At 43.8% G+C, this 18,374-nt stretch overlaps 1 protein-coding gene across 10 annotated transcripts in view; it reads left to right on the top strand.

Annotated features, from left to right (window-relative positions):
- Positions 1-18,374, top strand: part of TASP1 (taspase 1) — a 281,853-nt gene that overhangs the window by 245,424 nt on the left and 18,055 nt on the right. Inside the window, exon 14 of one of the 10 annotated variants that reach the window (XM_055543417.1) lies at positions 14,739-15,092. The exons of 6 other annotated variants lie outside the window; for them this stretch is intronic. In XM_055543417.1, the coding sequence (XP_055399392.1) occupies positions 14,739-14,885 (147 nt within the window). In that variant the 3' untranslated portion in view covers positions 14,886-15,092. Of the gene's footprint in view, positions 1-2,339; positions 2,385-8,565; positions 8,700-8,758; positions 8,897-14,738; positions 15,093-18,374 lie in introns of those variants that run through there. 3 more of the 10 variants (XM_055543425.1, XM_055543424.1, XM_055543422.1) reach the window with 3 other exon arrangements.

The raw sequence follows: 18,374 nt of genomic DNA, 5'->3' as shown, positions 1-18,374 counted from the left end.
TGACCACGTGATCAAAATTAATGTCACCGCGAGGGACAGATGGACATCACGTGCCTCTGGATGTGAGAACCCGAGAAAGACACAGCATCTCTTTCTCAGTATCCCATCTGGAAGTGTACCATCTGAACCTAATCACAAGGAAACATTAGAGAAATAAAAAATGAAGATCATTCTCGGAAGAAAGAAAAGGGGATTATATTCTTCAAAAATGTCAATGTCGTAAAAGACAAAGGCTGAGGAAATGTTCCAAATTAAATAATATTAAAGGGCAGTGACAACTAGCATATGTGGTAACTGATCCTATGCTGGACCCTGGATGGTAGGGGGAAAACGCTAAAAATGTACTCTTAGGTCAGTGAACAAAAGGGGATATAGGTAGTAGAAGATGTTATCATTTTAAAATATCTTTGTACTGTAGTTTGTAGGGAAATATTCTTAGTCTTAGGGAATATAAACTCAAGTATTTAGGGGTAAAGGGCCATAATTATACAATGTCTTCTCAGTGATTCAGAAAATATTGTTATGTGGATGGATGGACAGACAGATGTGTGTGTGTGGCTTCGTCGCTCAGTCGTTTCTGACTCTTATGTGATCCCGTTGACTGCAGCTCACTAGGCTCCTCTGTCCATGGGATTTTTTCCAGGCAGGAATACAGGAGTGGGTTGCCATTTCCTTCTCCAGGGTATCTTCCCCACGCAGGGGTCAAACCCACGTCTCTTGTATTAGCAGGTGGGTTCTTTACCACTGTGCCACCTGGGAAGCCCTGAACAGACAGATGGTAGATCACACAGCAGATGAAGTAAAATGTTAGCAATAGGTGAACCTGCCTGAAGGAGGTGTGGGTGTTCCTTGAACTATTCTGTATATTTTTGGAATTATTTTCAAATAAAGTTTTTTTAAAAATATCACCCTTGGCTATTATGGCACCTTCGCTTAGTGTTGCAGTTGAACAAGCATTGGAATGGGTACAGCACTGGGCTGCCGGATCCTGGGTCCACCTCCACCTCTTGCAGGCTGTATGACTGGGTGGTCACTCTCTCTCTCTGGATTTCAGAGGCCTCACGAGTAAAATGAGAGCAAGAAAACCTGACTCTGCCCTAAGTCCTTCCTGGGTCAGACTTGATAGGAACAAGGAAACAAAATCTTATGTCTGAATACAGATGAGTTAAGTCCTTCGTATATTATGGATATTGTATATGTTATGGCCCTTCATTCCTAGATACTTGTTTGCCATCTGCAAAATTCTAAATTCTGCATTCCAGATTAATTAGCATATATGTTGCTATTCAGTTTTTGGTAGGATTTTTGCAACCCCAGATGTAGTATCTACTATCATTTGTTTTTATGAAGATAGTTTCTGTGTCTTTTAAAAAATCTCAGTAAATGTCTGTGTAGAAGGGATAGCACAGATAAGGTTTCTGAGAGTTTTTCACTAGGCTTAACTTGCCTCTCAAGGAAAGGTATGGAGGAAGACTTAAATATAAACATGAGGAACTCAAGACAGGGACTTCTAGGTGGCTCAGTGGTGAAGAATCCACCTGCCAATACAGGAGACACGGTTCAATCCCTGAGTCGGGAAGACCCCCTGGAGAAGGGAAATAGCAACCCACTCCAGAATTCTTGCCTGGGAAATCCCGTGAACAGAGGGGCCTGGTGGGCTACAGTCTGTAGGGTTGCAAAAGTCAGACATGACTTAACGATCAAACAACAACAACACAAGAGGGAGTTACCAAGAGAAGTGAGAAAAAGACTTCCACTTCCAGTTAGGATGAAGAAAGTCAGAGGAGACTGTTGCTCTTATTTCCAATAATGAGAGTGAGCTGGATACACTATAAAGTCATGGGCTTTAAAAGTTATCCAAAGAGCTGAGTATAGTAGAAAAATTTAAATGAACTAAACTTCAGAAAGAGGTAAGACTTTTCCTAGGAAAGAAAAAAGCTCTGACTGCTTCATTCCTGGCAGAGCAATATGAGGAGGGTTTTTAAAAGATGTCAGCAAGGCCGTGTACAAAGAGACAATGTGATATAATAAGAGAACAGGCTTCAGAGTTAGCCAGGTGAATTTCACTCCTGAGGCTCCTGCTTTATAACCCGGGACAGGTTACAACACTAACCGTTGGTTTCCTTATCTTTTAAAATGGGACTATTACTGATGCTTTCATAGTATTCTGAATATTAATTGAAAACAAAACCACAGGGCGTATAATAGAGCTGTTTATACATGTGCTGTGATGGGTAATGGTGCTGGGAGGACCAAGAGACGGCAGGAGTGCTGAGAGTCTCTCAGGGCTGGCGCCGTGCAGCTCCGCAGCCTCGTTTACGCTAACTGTGCTTCCACAGGTGCATCCACATCTCCCACCGCAAGACTGATACCTCCTAGGTTTCCACGCTGATCCCCTGGTGGAGATGGTCAGACTTATTCCTTTTTGACAAAACTGTTATATTATATTCTATTATAAAACAACTGACAAGTGAATTCAGAGATTCCAGAAGAGGAAAAATAAAATTGTTTGAAGCTACAAGAATGGACACACACGTACACACACACACTCAACCCTGCAGTTCAGGCCAGTATGGTGGTAATGGAGCCCTTTTACAAAGCTTTCTGACTGGCGTCTACCAACTTGACAGCCTTACAAACAGGTTTTGAAATGAAACCTAAGTTGCCTGTAGCATTCCAGTTAAGCTCACCTAACTGAATAATTTTGCTTTTAAAAGTAAGAGAGAAGAATATTCTTTACTGGCTACTGTTGAGTGTATCTTGGGCGAATGCAGGCAATCTTCTCAGATTCCCCTGAGCTCTAGACAGTGGAACATCTTTAGGTGGGTTGACCGTGAATTCTTAAAAGGGACTTTAGTTCCATGGTAGTGGCCAGTGACATTCAGCCACTGGGTGGATTTATTGGACCATATTTTAGATTTATGAAGAACCACTTAGATACAAGTTGGCCTTGGTCTAAGCCAAATATTAGCTGCTTTTGATAGTCTAGTCCCCATATTACTCAACAGCTGAAAGAGTCTGATCCCTGGCAGGAGGCCATCTGCCCTGGGATGGTGTTAGGCGCCGCCAGCAAGCTCTGTACTAGGGAAACATCCCAGACAGCTACATTTGGCAAGTGCGCTTATGGAGCAGAAGGAAAAGTGGCTAATCAGTGACTTTACTTGTACCTTCTGAGCTTGCCCAGAATTTCAAATATAGAAAGTTGTATTTCTTTTCCAGGCTCTTAGGACTGCCAGGAGGATCCTATTGGGTCTATTTAGAAAGTCCTTTAGACAAACAGGAGAAGACTGTAGAAGGTTGAATATGTGAAAAACAAACTTTAAGACAGAAGTTTCCTCAGCCTCAAGTTTGCTTCTCAGAGTTGTTAGCTTTATTTTTCTTGCCTAATTAGCCTTATGCCATCAGTTTCTTCCAAATGATTCATTTGACAAAGCTCCAAAGCAATAAATAGAATAAACACAAAGAGGGAATTCACCATGTTGGCAAGAGCATAAATCTTCTCAGAGTTATTAACCATATTTATCCAAATAAATCTCATTTTAATCGTGGTGTAGGGTTGGATCTCTGCAAAGATAAATATGTCTATTGCTTGGACTTGTAGACACTCCATGTTAGTTGCAAGGTGGTGAGCAAGCCGTTTTTGTTTTTTACTGTAGCAGCATGGAAGTCATGAAAACATTAATTTTCCTGCCTCTGTGTACGTGCATCGTCATCAGTTTACATAGTTCACATCAGGTGTGAACGCAGCACTGGAATGTCACCTTGTTACCCTCTAGTACCCCACATTTTAGGTAAATGGGTACCTTCCAAAGCAGACACACGCCTGCTGTTTACCCACAGGACAACACACAGCTGTGAGATGGAGCTGAAACAGGCATTCACGAGAACTATTGGCCTGATTACTCACAGTGAGTAAGAAGTGATTACAGGATGGCCTTTTCTTTCTCTTGGTTCAAAAGCAGTGGACAAATGAGGAAAGAAATCTTTTCCTGTTTTTTTCGATCCTAAAACAAAAAAGGCCATAATCTTGGTCATGCCATTCTTATTTCACGTTACCTTCCTAACTTAAAGCGTGGCATTGGTTTCTTTGGTTGTAAATATTCAGTGTCACCCATTGGTTATATGTTGTAAGAACTCTCATTACATTATTTTATTAAGAAGGTGAGTAGTGAGAGGAACTGAATTTATAGCATGCAGTGTACTCGGAGGTTCTAATGGCCCTGCAAGACCCTGCATACATGGGCATTCATTCCATAGAGATGTCTTCTACGAGTGGCTCCACGTTGAAGTTGAGGGTGAGACTTTGAGGCCAGATGGTTGTTTGGATACACTTTTTAATCCTCACTGTCCCTCCTTCCCTGTAACCTGCAGAGTTTAGCTCAAAAGCTGGCTTCAGCAACACATCGCTTTTTTTAAAAAGTTGAAAATATTACCTAAAAAATTTTTGAACTTATACAAAATAGAAATTTTGTATAAAATTTTTATACAAGATTTAAATGTTTTAAGTTTTCTGTGAAAGTACAGTTTTCTTCCTCCTGACTTGTTTTCTCCTAAGAGTATGTTTGGCCACACTGGGACCCACTCCCTACATAGCCATGATTAGCTGGTCCCAAGTGGTGGCCTCCTGTTTGGTGGGGCCTGGACATTCCACTCTGCCAGTCCTATGCCTGGCCTGCTTCACTCACAGACATCAGAAACTGACCTGTGTTGTAGATTTTGAACCCCAAGTGAAGTCTAACTGCTAGAATGCATTTTTATTTTAGTACCATTCATTCAAATAATATAGTTTCTGTCTTTTTTTAAGTCTTCAACTTGGAGTGTCCATTCTGTCTAATCCTAAGGATTAAAATTCTTCTCTGCTGATTATTATGTATAATTTTTTATGTCTTGTAAGTAAAGCAGTGCTGTAAATTGGTGAAATTTTAACATTTTAGTAATAACTAATTGGGACATTTGGATATGGTTGAGCTACTCTTTCTATTTACATTCCCTTCGAATGCTTCTGCGCTACAGATGGCGATCTGCTTTTATGCTCTTGAGCTGTCATCGCCGCACTGTGCATGTCTGGACTGTCCTGTCTGCTGCAGTGTTGAAGAGATGAAAAGAAATGTAGAATGAGGGTTGTATTAACACTTTGTTATTAGGAGATGCTCAGAGTACTTGGAAACAGCTTTTTCTTCACTTGAAAATTAATTATATTTTAAATGTGCTTCCTATAAGGGATGAAAAGCCCAATAATCCCCCGACTTCTTCCATTGATAGGTCTTGTGTATATTATGGTAAAATTCTGAACAGTTAGAACCTGCCAACAGTTAGAACCTGCTCCGTTAAAAATGGAAGATCTTGGCAAAACAAGCTCTTACTAGGCCATTAGTAATAAGCCCCAGTAGCCCCTGAATAAAACATGCTTCCAACCCAAATTCCTATAAACTTGCAAAGCCAGTTCAGACAGGAAGGACCTGGTCTTTAATGTGATAACCTCTTATGCACAAGTTCCTGAATCTTGCAATTTATGTTTTTGTTCATTAGGCCATACATAATTGGGGCAGAAAAGAAATAAATACAATCTGTAAGGTTTTCACCATCAAAGATGACAAAAATCCATTTCTTCTTAACCTCAGTTAACCAGTAGTAGAGCTAATCTGGGATTTATTACCGTATTTAATAATGATTAACTAGGAAAGAAGCCTTGATTCCTTGGCTTTAAGATTTTAGCTATTAAAAAAACTCAGTTTACTTAAGAGTAGAATTTTGATGAAATATAGCAGCTCATTTTTTAAAACGAAATATTTATTAAACAAATACTGTTTGAGTGCCCATTATATTCAAGTGCTTTCCTGGGAACATAGTGGTGAACAAAAAAGCCAAGAATCCTTGTACTCCTGTACTTACACACTAGTGGGGAAAATACTAAACAAGATAAATAAGGCACAGACTATGCTTGTGGTAAGTGCTAGAAAGATGTGTCAAGCTGGGAGGATTTTAAGAAGTATGAGGTTTCCAGTGTGAGAGTCTTGGGAGGTTTATGGGAGCAAGGCAAGAACATCCCAGGTATGAAGAACAGCAAGAGCAGAGGCCTTTGGGCGGGAGTGGGCGTTCCCGATGTGATGGAGGCTCAGTGACAAGCCTGGTCTTAATGTCACAGTCTTAGTGGGACTAGACCTTGTGGGTTGTTATCGGTCATAGTTAGAATTTGGGCTCTTCGCCTGAGATGGGAACCATTGAAGGCTAGGGAGCAGAGGACTGAGAGTGTCTGACTCACGTTGGAAGAGGTGACTCCCGCTGCTTTCTGAAACGGAGCCAGCAGGGGAGCCTGTTGCCACTTGTGTGAGCAAGAGTGATGAGCTGGACTAGAACATAAGCTGTGCGCAGGTGCTGAGCGCCAGCTGGCTTCTGCACCCATTTTAAGATGCAGCCAGCAGGGTCTGCCACTGGGCTGGGTGGAGGTATGAGGGAACCGGAGAAGGCAGCGCTGAGAATGGAGCTGCCGTTTACCAAGGTGAGGAGGAAGGTGAGGAGCGAGGAAGCAGGCCTGAGAGTGTCAGGAGTGAGGACCAAACTGGAGATGCCTGTCTGAGAATCTCAGCATATAAATGCTAAAAAACAAACAAACAAACAAACAAAACTGCAGGGATAGACGAGATCACTAAGAGAGACCAGAGTCAGGAGAAAAGACTTCCAAGGAGGTCCTGTGTTCATAAGTCAGAGGAGTGAAGGACCTAGCACAGAGGCTGAGAAATGGCCACACAGGTTGGTGGAGAACTAAAGGAGTGTCATAGAAACCCAGGAGGGAAAGTCTCAATATTTCAAGGTGAAGAGGGCAATCCAGCTTTATCAGCTCCTGCAGTCTGGGCCCATGAGGTTAGGTCTGAGGACAGACCATTGGATTTAGCATTTGGAAGGCACGGCTCACCTTGGGAAAGAGCCATTTCAGTGCAGTCGTCAAGGCAAAAAACCCGAGTGGAGAGGGTTTAGAGAGAAATGGAAGGACAGAATCTGAGGAAATAGGAACAGGCAAGTCTTCTAAAGAACTTTGCTGGGAATGAAAAGAAATGAAGTGGCAGCTGGAGGGGAGTTGGGTCTGGAGAATTATTCTCTGTCCTCTTTCTCCAGTGTAACCAGGGGCTTCACTTTATGTCCGGAACACTTCACAGATGTTTCTCTACAAAATGAGGAGAAGTGGCCCAACTCTTGAGTCCTGGGGTACCCCAACACCGAGTGGTTTGGAGAGGTGAAGGAAAACCAGCAAAGGGATCTGAGGTCTCAGTGTTAGGGCAGAAGAGAAGGGAGGTTCCCGTACAGCCGGAAGTGAAGGGTGGCTTCCATTGACATCTAGGATGAGCTGGCTTATGGCATCCACAGTTTCCTTTATTGGAGGGTGTCTGACCTTCACCTGCTCAGGTGCCTGCCCGGCTCTAAGAAACATGGACTGGGCTGACATTCGGCCAGGCTCCCTTTTTTCCAGAGAGCCACTCCTGGGACCAGCAGAAGCCAGCCCAGGAAGCCCTGCCCTCTCTCATTCCAACATTTTCATAGTTCTTTGGGTCAGATCAATAAGTCAGGGAGCAGATGGTTTCGATGAGGAGAATTTTCTTCAAAGAGTCTGTTGGTGGTTTTTATTTTTGCCACTCCCTAATTCCTCACTGACAGATCAACTGAAATTCTCAGGAAGTAGTTCCATTAGACAAATAGTAGTTTCACTCTTTATGATAGTTTCAACATTAGCCTTTCATTTCTTTTCAAATACAAGATAGTCTTTTCAAGCTATAGTAAAAAAAAATCCGTGTTATCTGTCAGCTTACCAAGCAGAAGACCATAACTGCCATTCTGGGCTTTCACTCACTACACGTCATCCAGGTGCTGAGGCTGCCTCGTCAGGGTCTCCAAGAAGAGGCCACCTGCTGGTTTTTACTGAGGAAATGGTGGCCCAGAGATTCCTCTGACAGAAGCAGAGGCAACCCCCCAGCCTCCATGCTGCCCAGGGGCCTGCCAGGCGTGGCCACATCTCCTCTGCTCAGCTCAACACTTCCTCCTCCCATTGGAAGAAATATCTGAAATACGAAGTTACATATATGAGGCCACAGAGCTACCAGAGGTCGAGCCAAGATTCAGGCCAGGCGGTCTGAACCCCAGAACCAAAGCTTCTAAACAGGTCATTGTCAGGAGAGGCCCAAGCTGGAGATGTATATTTGGGAATCTCAGCATAGAAGTGCTTTCATAAAATGAAGGACTGGATGAGATCACTAAGGGAGTGACCACAGATGGGAGAGAAGGGGCCTGAGTCCTCGGGAGCTCTGGTGCCATTAGCTTGGAGATGTGGGGGGCCTGCAAAGGGGACTGAGAAGTTGTGGCCACAGAGGCTGAGGAGAAACAGGTGAGTTTGGGGTCCTGGAAACCAAGGAGGGGGTATATCAAGGAGAAGATGCTGTCGATGGGTTCTGTGTGGGTCCCAGTTATTTTGTTCGTTCTTTCTCGGCAATGGTCAGGAGTGGACTGGGGACACAGTCATGCCTCCTGCAGTGGGTCTCCAACAGTAAGAAAGGACACAGGTTAATTCCTCAATAGGTCATGCTGCCGCATTAAACGCCAACTAAATCACTCTGCTACATAATTAAGAAAATACAGAAGAAAGAAAGAGAAAGGTGATCCTGGCCCTGAACGACCTGGGGTGCAGTGAGCCGCCCCACATTAGCCACTGTCAGCGTGTTCGTGTATTTCCTTCAGCTCCCGCAGCTGTGATTTTTTTTTTTTTACACAGTTGTGATCATTTGGACTACGTGGAATGACCTGTTCTGATTTCTTCTTTTTTTAAAATGAATTTTTAACAGAAAGGTAGTCATGTTCCTATTTGAACATTTAAAGAAGAATGAAGACTGTTTTAAAAATCAGAGTAAAGTGTCAGAATGCACGATTAACATGATGGTGTCAGCAGTGTTTCCATTTCGTCTGTATGATGTGTCTACTGTCCCTTTTCCCTGACTGCCTTCCTCTTTATCCAAGAGGTAACCTAAGGCAGGCTTTGTTCCTGAAGACTTGGGGGTTCAAATCCTAGGTGTGGAAATCCAGCTTCCTGGCCCCCACCCACAGATATTCTGATGTAGATGGCCCTAACACCACTGTCTAAGAGGTCCACTCTTAAGTTAGGCTGGATCTAAAAGAAAGGTGGTACAATTGGGATTTCAATTACTTCTTACAAGCACTGTTTAAAAAAAAAAAGTCTATAACTGAATTCTAGGAAAATTTAAATGTTGTTTTTTTTGGGAAAAAAAATTAAACAGCCTTTAGAGGGCTGTTCTAATGCAAAACAGTCTAAAATGTTCAAATCACAAAGAACCCCTGATATAATTGAGTAAAAATTTTCATTTTGGGCTACAAAGATACTGAAACCCAGAGATCTAGTGAGCCTACCCCCTGCCCTAGTCCATCCTCAGCAGAGTTAAGGCTCAAATCCAGTTCTCTGAATCCCAGAATCAAACTGAAATTTGTACGTAAAATGTGTGGCAGTAGCTTTTCTGAGCAAGCCCTATTTCACCCTGAAAAACTACTTAGTCATAAACCTTCTGTAGTGAGAGTTGTGTCTCTTCACAGAGCCTAATTTAGAATCCTTCATGGTAAGGCTTTGTGGGAGTAAAGAGAGCCCTAAATTTGGAGTCCAAAGGCTTTCATTCAAGGCTCAGTTTTTCCACTTCCTCTGGGACCGTAAGCAAACCACATAGCCATTCTGAGCCTGGCTTTCTTTCCACCTGAAAAATAGGTATATTATACATCTTTCTACCTGAGAGCCTATTTTGAGGTGGTCTCATCAATGCAAAGGCACTATGGAAACTAAAGCATTATGCAAATCTAGGCACTTCATATTTTTATTAAGATTTTACAAGAAACTAGTTTCATAAGGAACTAGCTTCCACATCCTACAAAGACCTAATTGCCTTCAGAGTGAGATCCATGTGTTTCATTCTTCTGTCCCCTCCTAATAAGTAGAGAGTAAGTATTTGTGATACAGTGTAGAGCTTTTATCACCTTTAGCAGAATGGACTATCCATGATAAGTCTCCATGTGAGTGGTGATATAACAGGTCCTGTGGGCTTACCCTGTTTATGTGGATGCCTTCACAGGGCTTTTAAGCTAACCATAAGGGGCAGTGTTGGGTGATGTTGCCACTGACCGGCGGTGGTAAAAGAAGTAACACACTTTGCCAGGAGCCTGAAACAACATGCTGTTTTCATAAGACTGCATTTTCATCTTATTTGGAGCTTCCTTGAACATGATATTCCTGCGTGAGAACAATAGAACATTTCCCATTATGTAGCCTCGTCTCAGGACTGATGATGAAATTTACTACAGTGCTGTCTTTGTGCTTTGTCCACATTTGTCAGCAGTCTTTTATGGCGTCCTTGTTCTAAATGTAGAAAATGAGGTAGGGGGCAACATACACTAAGATGATTAACATGTGGCATCGGTTCCTCCATCTGTCGATATTTCTGATTTGTGAGGTTGAACTTAAGAATTACATCTTCAGATTACTCTGGCATATTTCTTACTTTTAGTTTAAGAGAGTGAGTGATTGGGATAGAAGTAAAATGCTTGTTTTTAGATTCATTCACAGTGTATACAAGACCTAAAGGAGGTCAGTGTCAGAGAATGTGAAAACTTTGCAAGGTTTCTCTAGAGACTGTCCAACCCAGAGTCCTTGATTTTCACTGATTTTCCTGATATCAGACGGGTTAGGGAAGTGAGCACCCACATCTTTTGACCTGTAGTTATGTGGGGTTTTATTCTATAAAATATACACGTTATTCTGGATTATATTAAGCAGTTTCATGTGAAACTGTCAACTAGTTGAGTACATCTGCTTTCAGGATGAAGTCTGAAGACCAAACTCTATTTTTAGAGCCTTAAACTAAATTCCAAGCTTTGATGCCTCACACAAAGAATGCTCAGACAGAATATTCTTATTCACAAATTGTGGCTCCTTGAAAGACAGCTCTTGAAAGCGATGGGGAGGGAACTTCTGGGAAAAGGACAGGGGTGGGAGTAGTGTCTCCTGACTCTGCTCATTAACAGGGGGAATAAAAAAGCCCATAATAGAAACAAAGCAATAAAAAATAAAAATCAACCAAACACACTTCCTCAGCTGTCCTCCCGGGCATGGGTCACTTAAGGTCTGCCACGTTCGTGCCAGTAAAAGAAGCAAAAAGCGACTATTATCACCTCAGGTAGGAATTCTCCATGTAAGGGCACGGGTGTGCTCAGCCGGGGTGCTGGCTCCTGCCGCAGCTCCCCGCGTCCTGGGCAGCGCAGTGATGAGGCAGAAGGCCGGCTGGGCCTGCAGTTAAGCCATCGTGTATTCTATACAATATACACATTGTTCTGGGTCGTATTAAGGAAGTTCATGTGATGCTGTTAATAGACTGAAAAATATATTTTACCTAGGACTCAACAATTTGAAAAATAAGGCAGAATTAATAAGGGAAAATGGGTGGGAAAGTTATATTGGGCTCTTCAAATTTTCATGATAAGTTATAAAATTGAACGTGAGACACCCTTGTCCTGCCCTTGAGGAGGGAAAATGCCCTACAAACAAGGTAGCCTTCCTATCGTCCGCTGCACTGCTCAGTGTCATTCGGGCAGCAGAACGTGGCAGGCCCGCAGCCCACGCCCGGCTCTGGTGCCGCCGCCTCGGCCATCTCTCCCAGAGAGGATGGTGTGCGTGCGGCTGTTGCGTAAGATGAGTGCGCAGATGGTGTCAGGTTATATGACTTCTACGTTCTGTGTCCATCTTGGGAAGTACATAGACTTTTTTATTTTCAGAGTTTTAAGGTTCACAACTTCAATGTCATTTTGATCATTTACACGTATCTCTTCAAAATGATTATAACAAACTTACAAGCTATAGTCAAAAGCCCTTAGCACATCTCTGCAAAAAAATGTATAACAAACTTACAAGCTATAATCAAAAACTACAAAACATAAAATTAAGAACTTTAAAATGTCTAATTGGTACTTTGTTCTCTTTCATTTCCCAAATCCTCATTAAAAAAAAAAAAAAAATCCTCTATTTGCTAAGCAAATATACAGAGCCCCCTCCATGGGCCTGGGTGTCTTTTAGGTCCTGAGGGAAGAGCAGTGAACAGATAAAACTCCTTGCCCTTCTGAGATTTTGTCCCAGAGGAGGAGAGAGGAGCAAAGTGGATGGCTAGGTAGATATGGTAAAGTGAAAGTGAGAGTCACTCAGTCGTGTCCGACTTTTTGTGACCCCATGGACTATACAGTCCATGGAATTCTCCAGGCCAGAATACTGGAGTGGGTAGCCTTTGCCTTCTCAAGGGGATCTTCCTAACCCAGGGATCCTGCATTGCAGGCAGATTCTTTACCAGCTGAGCCACCAGGGAAGCCCAAGAAGACTGGGGAATAGGTAGCCTCTCCCTTCTCCAGTGGATCTTCCCAACCCAGGAATCGAACTGGGGTCTCCTGAATTGCAGGCGGATTCTTTACCAGCTGAGCCATCAGGGAAGTGTAGATATGGTAAGAAGCACGACACATGAGGCAGAAATGGTGTTGGTCATGAAAATGCCAGTGAGTGGCCGGTGTAACCCTTCTTGAAAAGGCAGCTTTGAGTACAGATCTGGCAGAAGTGAACAAGGCAGCCACTCGGGCACTGCGGGGAAGAGCTTTCTGGGTAGTGAGAACCACACATGCAACGACCTCGAGGCAGCAATGTGCTGTGTGGTTGAGGAACAGCAGGGAGGCAAGTGGAGACAGAGAGGATGAGCCAAGGGAAGCGCAGGAGGGTTTCAGCTCAGAGAACAAATGCAGCCTGCAACATGTGGGGCATTGTTGCATTTAGTCTGTATCTGTTATGCACTGAATTCTGTCCCCACCAGATTCTTATCTGAAAGCTCTACCCCGCACTGCGATTATATATGGAGACAGGACCTTTAAAGAAGTGATTAAGCTCAAACAAAGTTTTAAGGATGGGGCCCTAATCCAACAGGATGTCTTCCTAAGAAGCACAAACACCAGAGATTTGCACACACAGAGAACAGGCCAGGTGACGATGCTGAGAGAAGACCGCTCCTTGTGAGCCACGCAGAGAGGCCTCGGAGGAAACCTGCCCTACTGACGCCTTGATCTTGGGCTTTCAGCCTTCAGAACTGTAGGAAAATAATTTTGTTTCAGAAGCCCTGGCAGACTAATACGCTGTCCTCACCCTCAGTTATCTATATGAAGAGAACATTCTGCTAAACAGTAAAACTGATCTTGAGCAAAGTTTACTAGGTTAACTGTCAACAATAGTCATTTTGTGTCAGCCCCAAAGGAGCTAACTCATTCTGCAGGTCCCATCTTTGACCTAAAACAGGAGAACCTAAAAGTTAGTCATCCGAAACTCAACTATCAAGTCAGTCCAGCCAGTCTTATTCTCGTTGACAGTTCAAAAACAACTCTTAAAATTCTCCGATTTTTTCTTTTCTAAGATAGAAGAGTTGACCTTTGGCTGGTGTGAATGGAGAAAATGCTGTTCCTTCTATTTCCCTCCCTTTTCCCCACCCAAAGCCATCCTCCCTCTATAATCTCTTTCTGTAATTTCTTTAACAAAACTGCCTTCTTAAATTCACGGACATGATGAGGAGGAGATATTTGGCTGCTTTTGGAGGTTTATTATTCTGAACCCTGAAGAGGAAGTGAAAGAATCTAGTGTTTATCCTCCCTTTCTCATACACACTTTGTTTTAGAACCAAAAGTTGAGGAAGTTCTTTACAGAAGAATTCCAGCTATTTCTGTATTGACAGTAACAGAATCAGGAAACCACCTGTTAGTAACTCTCAAAATAACGGGGCCTAGGCAGTGATTATCAGTGGCTACTCAGACGGGCTAAGCAGTGGACTCACTGCTGAAGCACATAGAAGTCAATGCTATGGCACCAGCTTCTGAGAAAAGAAAAGCTTGTTGCAAGGTCGACAGGCAAGGGGCCAGAAAACATGGTTTAAGTTTGTCCCCCCATCTGGGGTTTGGTCACACTTTTATTAGGGAGGGGAGGAGGTTGGTGTGCAGAAGCCCTGGTGGGGCAGGTTGTGATCAGAGGGCTCTGGGGCCTGGCCGTTCGTGGTAGGGTGTGGGAGGGGGCTTCAGCACCAGATCTTCCTGGACGGCAGACCCTCTGCTTCTCAGAGGGCTCTAGAGTTCACCAGGTTGGGTCCTTTGGACGGAGTCGGGAAGGGGGGACAACTTTGGTTCCAAGTTGTCTGAGATCAAAAATCTCCTGCATGCTTCTGCTGCATGACTTGAGGTTTCATTCTGTTGTCCCTGGAAAATAACTCAGTATCTTGTTAGAAACAGGACAGGGCCAGTTTGGAGCTAGTTCTGTGGTTGCAAAACCACTAGGCAAAGGTTGAAGGGAGAGCCGTATGATGGAAGGATCAGGCTGCCACTGTCTGACCCCAGTGGACCAATAGTAGTAGCCCTGCTGAGAGACAGCCACAGACGTTCACGCCATCTGAGCACACGCCATAGGCAGAACACAGCAGAAAACTACGACCAGGAATGCCCTTCCAAAGAAGGTAGCTGTGACTTTACTCTGGTGAGGAAATGCAAGGGTTGCCCAGGTTTTCAAGAATAGCTAGAAATCAAGATGCTTGTGTGTAAGTTCCCTATTTTAAAATATTTTCTATTAAGTTTTGAAAAGTTGGAAATACCACGTGGCTCAAACCAGACACACGAGTCAGCTCTCCTTTCTGCAGGCTCCAGACATCATTTTCGTGTCCCACCGCTGTCCTGTCCTGTTTGCCTTCCAGTGCCGTGGCCCCTGGAGAGTCTGCCCCACCTCCTTGGTCCACATCCGGCCTCTCTCTCGACCTCCTGCAATGTTTGTGGCAAGATATCTGTGATACTGTGATTTATTGTAAAAAGTACATGTTTGTTCTTCCTCCATGGTTCCTGACTCACAGCTCCCCAAACCCTTGGAACTTCTAAGTGAAAAAAGCAATAGGAGTATCTTTTGTTATATATAATATTTGACCTTTAGTCTTCAGTCTCACTTCAGAGACATAAAGCTGAAATGAGTATCTTGTTATTCGTAGCAAGACCCTTTCAACCACACCTGAGTTTATTTTAATAAACTTTTGGAAAACCCCAAGATGACCTAAGGCTGGGGTCTAGTTACCAGGGGAACCAACCATATGGGTAGAGAGTTGGAAATTTCAGCCCCACCCCCTGACCTATGGGGAGGGGAGAGGGGCTGGAGGTTGACTTCAGTCACCAGTGACCAATAATTCAATTAATCATACCTATGTAATGATGCCTCTGTAAAAATCCCAGAATTGCAAGGTTCCGAGGGCTTCTGAGAATATGAATATGGAGATTTGGGGACACTGGTGTCTTTAGAGAAGGCATGGGGGCTTCCAGCCTCTGCCTGCCTTCCTTACCTATGCATCTCTTTTATCTGGCTGTTTCTGAATTATGTCCTTTTGCAATAATGTAAACGATTTTCCTGAATTTTGTCAGCTGCTCTAGCAAATTAATCAAACCCGAGGATAGGGTGGTGGGAATCTCCTACTTATAGCCGATTTATAGCTGGGGGCCAGAAGTGCAGGTGACAATCTGGACCTGGTATTGGCATCTGGACTTGCGGGGAGGCAGTCTTGTGTGACTGAGTTCTTAACCCATGGGGACTGATTTATCTCCTGGTAGACAGTGTCAAGATTGAGACAATATCCACAGTTTGCATGTGTGCTATGTCACTTCAGGTGTGTCCAACTCTTTGAGACCCTATGGACTGTTGCCCACCAGGCTCTGGCAAGAATACTGGAGTGGGTGGCCGTGCCCTCCTCCAGGGGATCTACCCAACACAGGAATTGAACCTGTGTCTTTTACATCTCCTGCATTGGCAGACAGATTCTTTACCACTCTCGCCACCTGAAAGTGAAAGTCACTCAGTCGTGTCTCTTTGCAACCCCATGGACTATACAGTCCATGAAATTCTCCAGGCCATAATACTGGAGTGGGTAGCCTTTCCCTCTCCAGGGTATCTTCACAACCCAGGGATTGAACCCAGGTATCCTGCAATGCAGGCGGATTCTTTACCAGCTGAGTTACAAGGGAAGCCCAAGAATACTGGAATGGATAGCCTATCCGTTCTCCAGCAGATCTTCTTGACCCAGGAACTGAAGTGGGGTCTCCTACATTGCAGGCATATTTCTTTACAAACTGAGCTATCAGAGAAGCCCCTCGTCACCTAGGAAGCCCCCAATATCCTCAGACTTGAATTAATTGCTTGCTGGTGTTGGGAAACACACATTGGAGTATTGTAAACCCTTTTCCAGTATTCTATCACTTTGGTTTCCTCTGTAGCACCCAAGCATGTTAAGCTGATTGTTTTTGAGCCTTAGAAGATTAGTGATAGAGCAGACTGGTATATAACAAAGCCCTTCAGTTCAGTTCAGTTCAGTCGCTCAGTCGTGTCCGACTCTTTGCGACCCCATGAATTGCAACACACGGGGTCACACAGAGTCGGACACGACTGAAGTGACTTAGCAGCAGCAGGCCTCCCTGTCCATCACCAACTCCCGGAGTTCACTCAAACTCAGTCCATCGAGTCAGTGATGCCATCCAGCCATCTCATCCTCTGTTGTCCCCTTTTCCTCCTGCCTCCAATCCCTCCCAGCATCAGAGTCTTTTCCAATGAGTCAACTTCTTCACATGCGGTGGCCAAAGTACTGGAGTTTCAGCTTTAGCATCATTCCTTCCAAAGAAATCCCAGGGCTGATCTCCTTCAGAATGGACTGGTTGGATCTCCTTGCAGTCCAAGGGACTCTCAAGAGTCTTCTCCAACACCACAGTTCAACAGCATCAATTCTTCGGCACTCAGCTTTCTTCATAGTCCAACTCTCACATCCATAACACTGGAAAAACCATAGCCTTGAATAGACAGACCTTTGTTGGCAAAGTAATGTCTCTGCTTTTCAATATGCTATCTAGGTTGGTCATAACTTTCCTTCCAAGGAGTAAGCGTCTTTTAATTTCATGGCTGCAGTCACTATCTGCAGTGATTTTGGAGCCCCAAAAAATAAAGTCTGACACTGTTTCCACTGTTTCCCCATCTATTTGCCATGAAGTGATGGGACCAGATGCCATGATCTTCATTTTCTGAATGTTGAGCTTTAAGCCAACTTTTTCACTCTCATCAAGAGGCTTTTTAGTTCCTCTTCACTTTCTTCCATAAGGGTGGTATCATCTGCATATCTGAGGTTATTGATATTTCTCCCAGCAATCTTGATTCCAGCTTGTGCTTCTTCCAGCCCAGCATTTCTCATGTACTCTGCATAGAAGTTAAATAAGCAGGGTGACAATATACAGCCTTGCTGCTGCTGCTGCTAAGTCACTTCAGTCGTGTCCAAGTCTGTGCTACCCCATAGACAGCAGCCCACCAGGCTCCCCCATCCTTGGAATTCTCCAGGCAAGAACACTGGAGTGGGTTGCCATTTTCTTCTCCAACGAATGAAAGTGAGAAGTGAAAGTGAAGTCGCTCAGTCGTGTCTGACTCTTAGCAACCCCGTTGGCTGCAGACTACCAGGCTCCTCTGTCCATGGGATTTTCCAGACAAGAGTACTGGAATGGGTTGCCATACAGCCTTGAGTAGTTACTAAATACTCAGCAATTTTTAATTGTATCAGTGACAGCAAAACAGCAGCATCAGAATATTGGCCAAACAGTGTCCATTTTCTTCAATGTTACCTTTTAGCATGCAGCTAATTTTTCATTAAAATATCTCATCCTATTTTTAAAGAATATCAAACATTTCAAATAGTATTTCCTAATTCTGGGATGTCAAACAGTCTGTCAGATTGTCCTGTATGATGCTTTGTGTCTGACAGTGCTGTGTGTGTTTGAATAATAAGAATCTAACAGTTACTGGCCTGTGCTCTCATTGCATCAGTGTTGCGTACCGACCTTGTCAACCTGATGACAATGTTACTATCCCCATTTTAGAGGTGGGGGCCCAAGAAGTTAAGTAACCAGCGGAAGTTACACAGCACATAAGTGCCAAAGCCTGGCTAGAATCATTGTTGGTTACGGTAGCTCCAGCTGCTATAACAAGAAACCCCAGAATATATATGTGTAATTGTTTACACACAGTGAGAAGCGTGTTTCTCATTCACATAAAATACAGTTTGGAGTTTCTGATTAGCAGAGGGCTCTCTTCCAAAGTATGATTCGGGGTTCCAGGCTCCTTACCTCACATAGGCCTCAGGTCATCAGAGAAAGCACAGGAGAATGGTTTATAAGATTGATGAAGCCTGATGGGTTTGTAAGCTTGACTGCAATCATGAAGCCACACATGAAGTACCTGCAAAAGAAGGCTGGGAAATGTGGTCCAG

The sequence above is a fragment of the Bubalus kerabau genome, chromosome 13 (genome assembly GCF_029407905.1).
Source record: "Bubalus kerabau isolate K-KA32 ecotype Philippines breed swamp buffalo chromosome 13, PCC_UOA_SB_1v2, whole genome shotgun sequence".
Classification (NCBI taxonomy): domain Eukaryota; kingdom Metazoa; phylum Chordata; class Mammalia; order Artiodactyla; family Bovidae; genus Bubalus; species Bubalus kerabau.
This window is presented reverse-complemented; position numbering and strand designations above follow the sequence as displayed.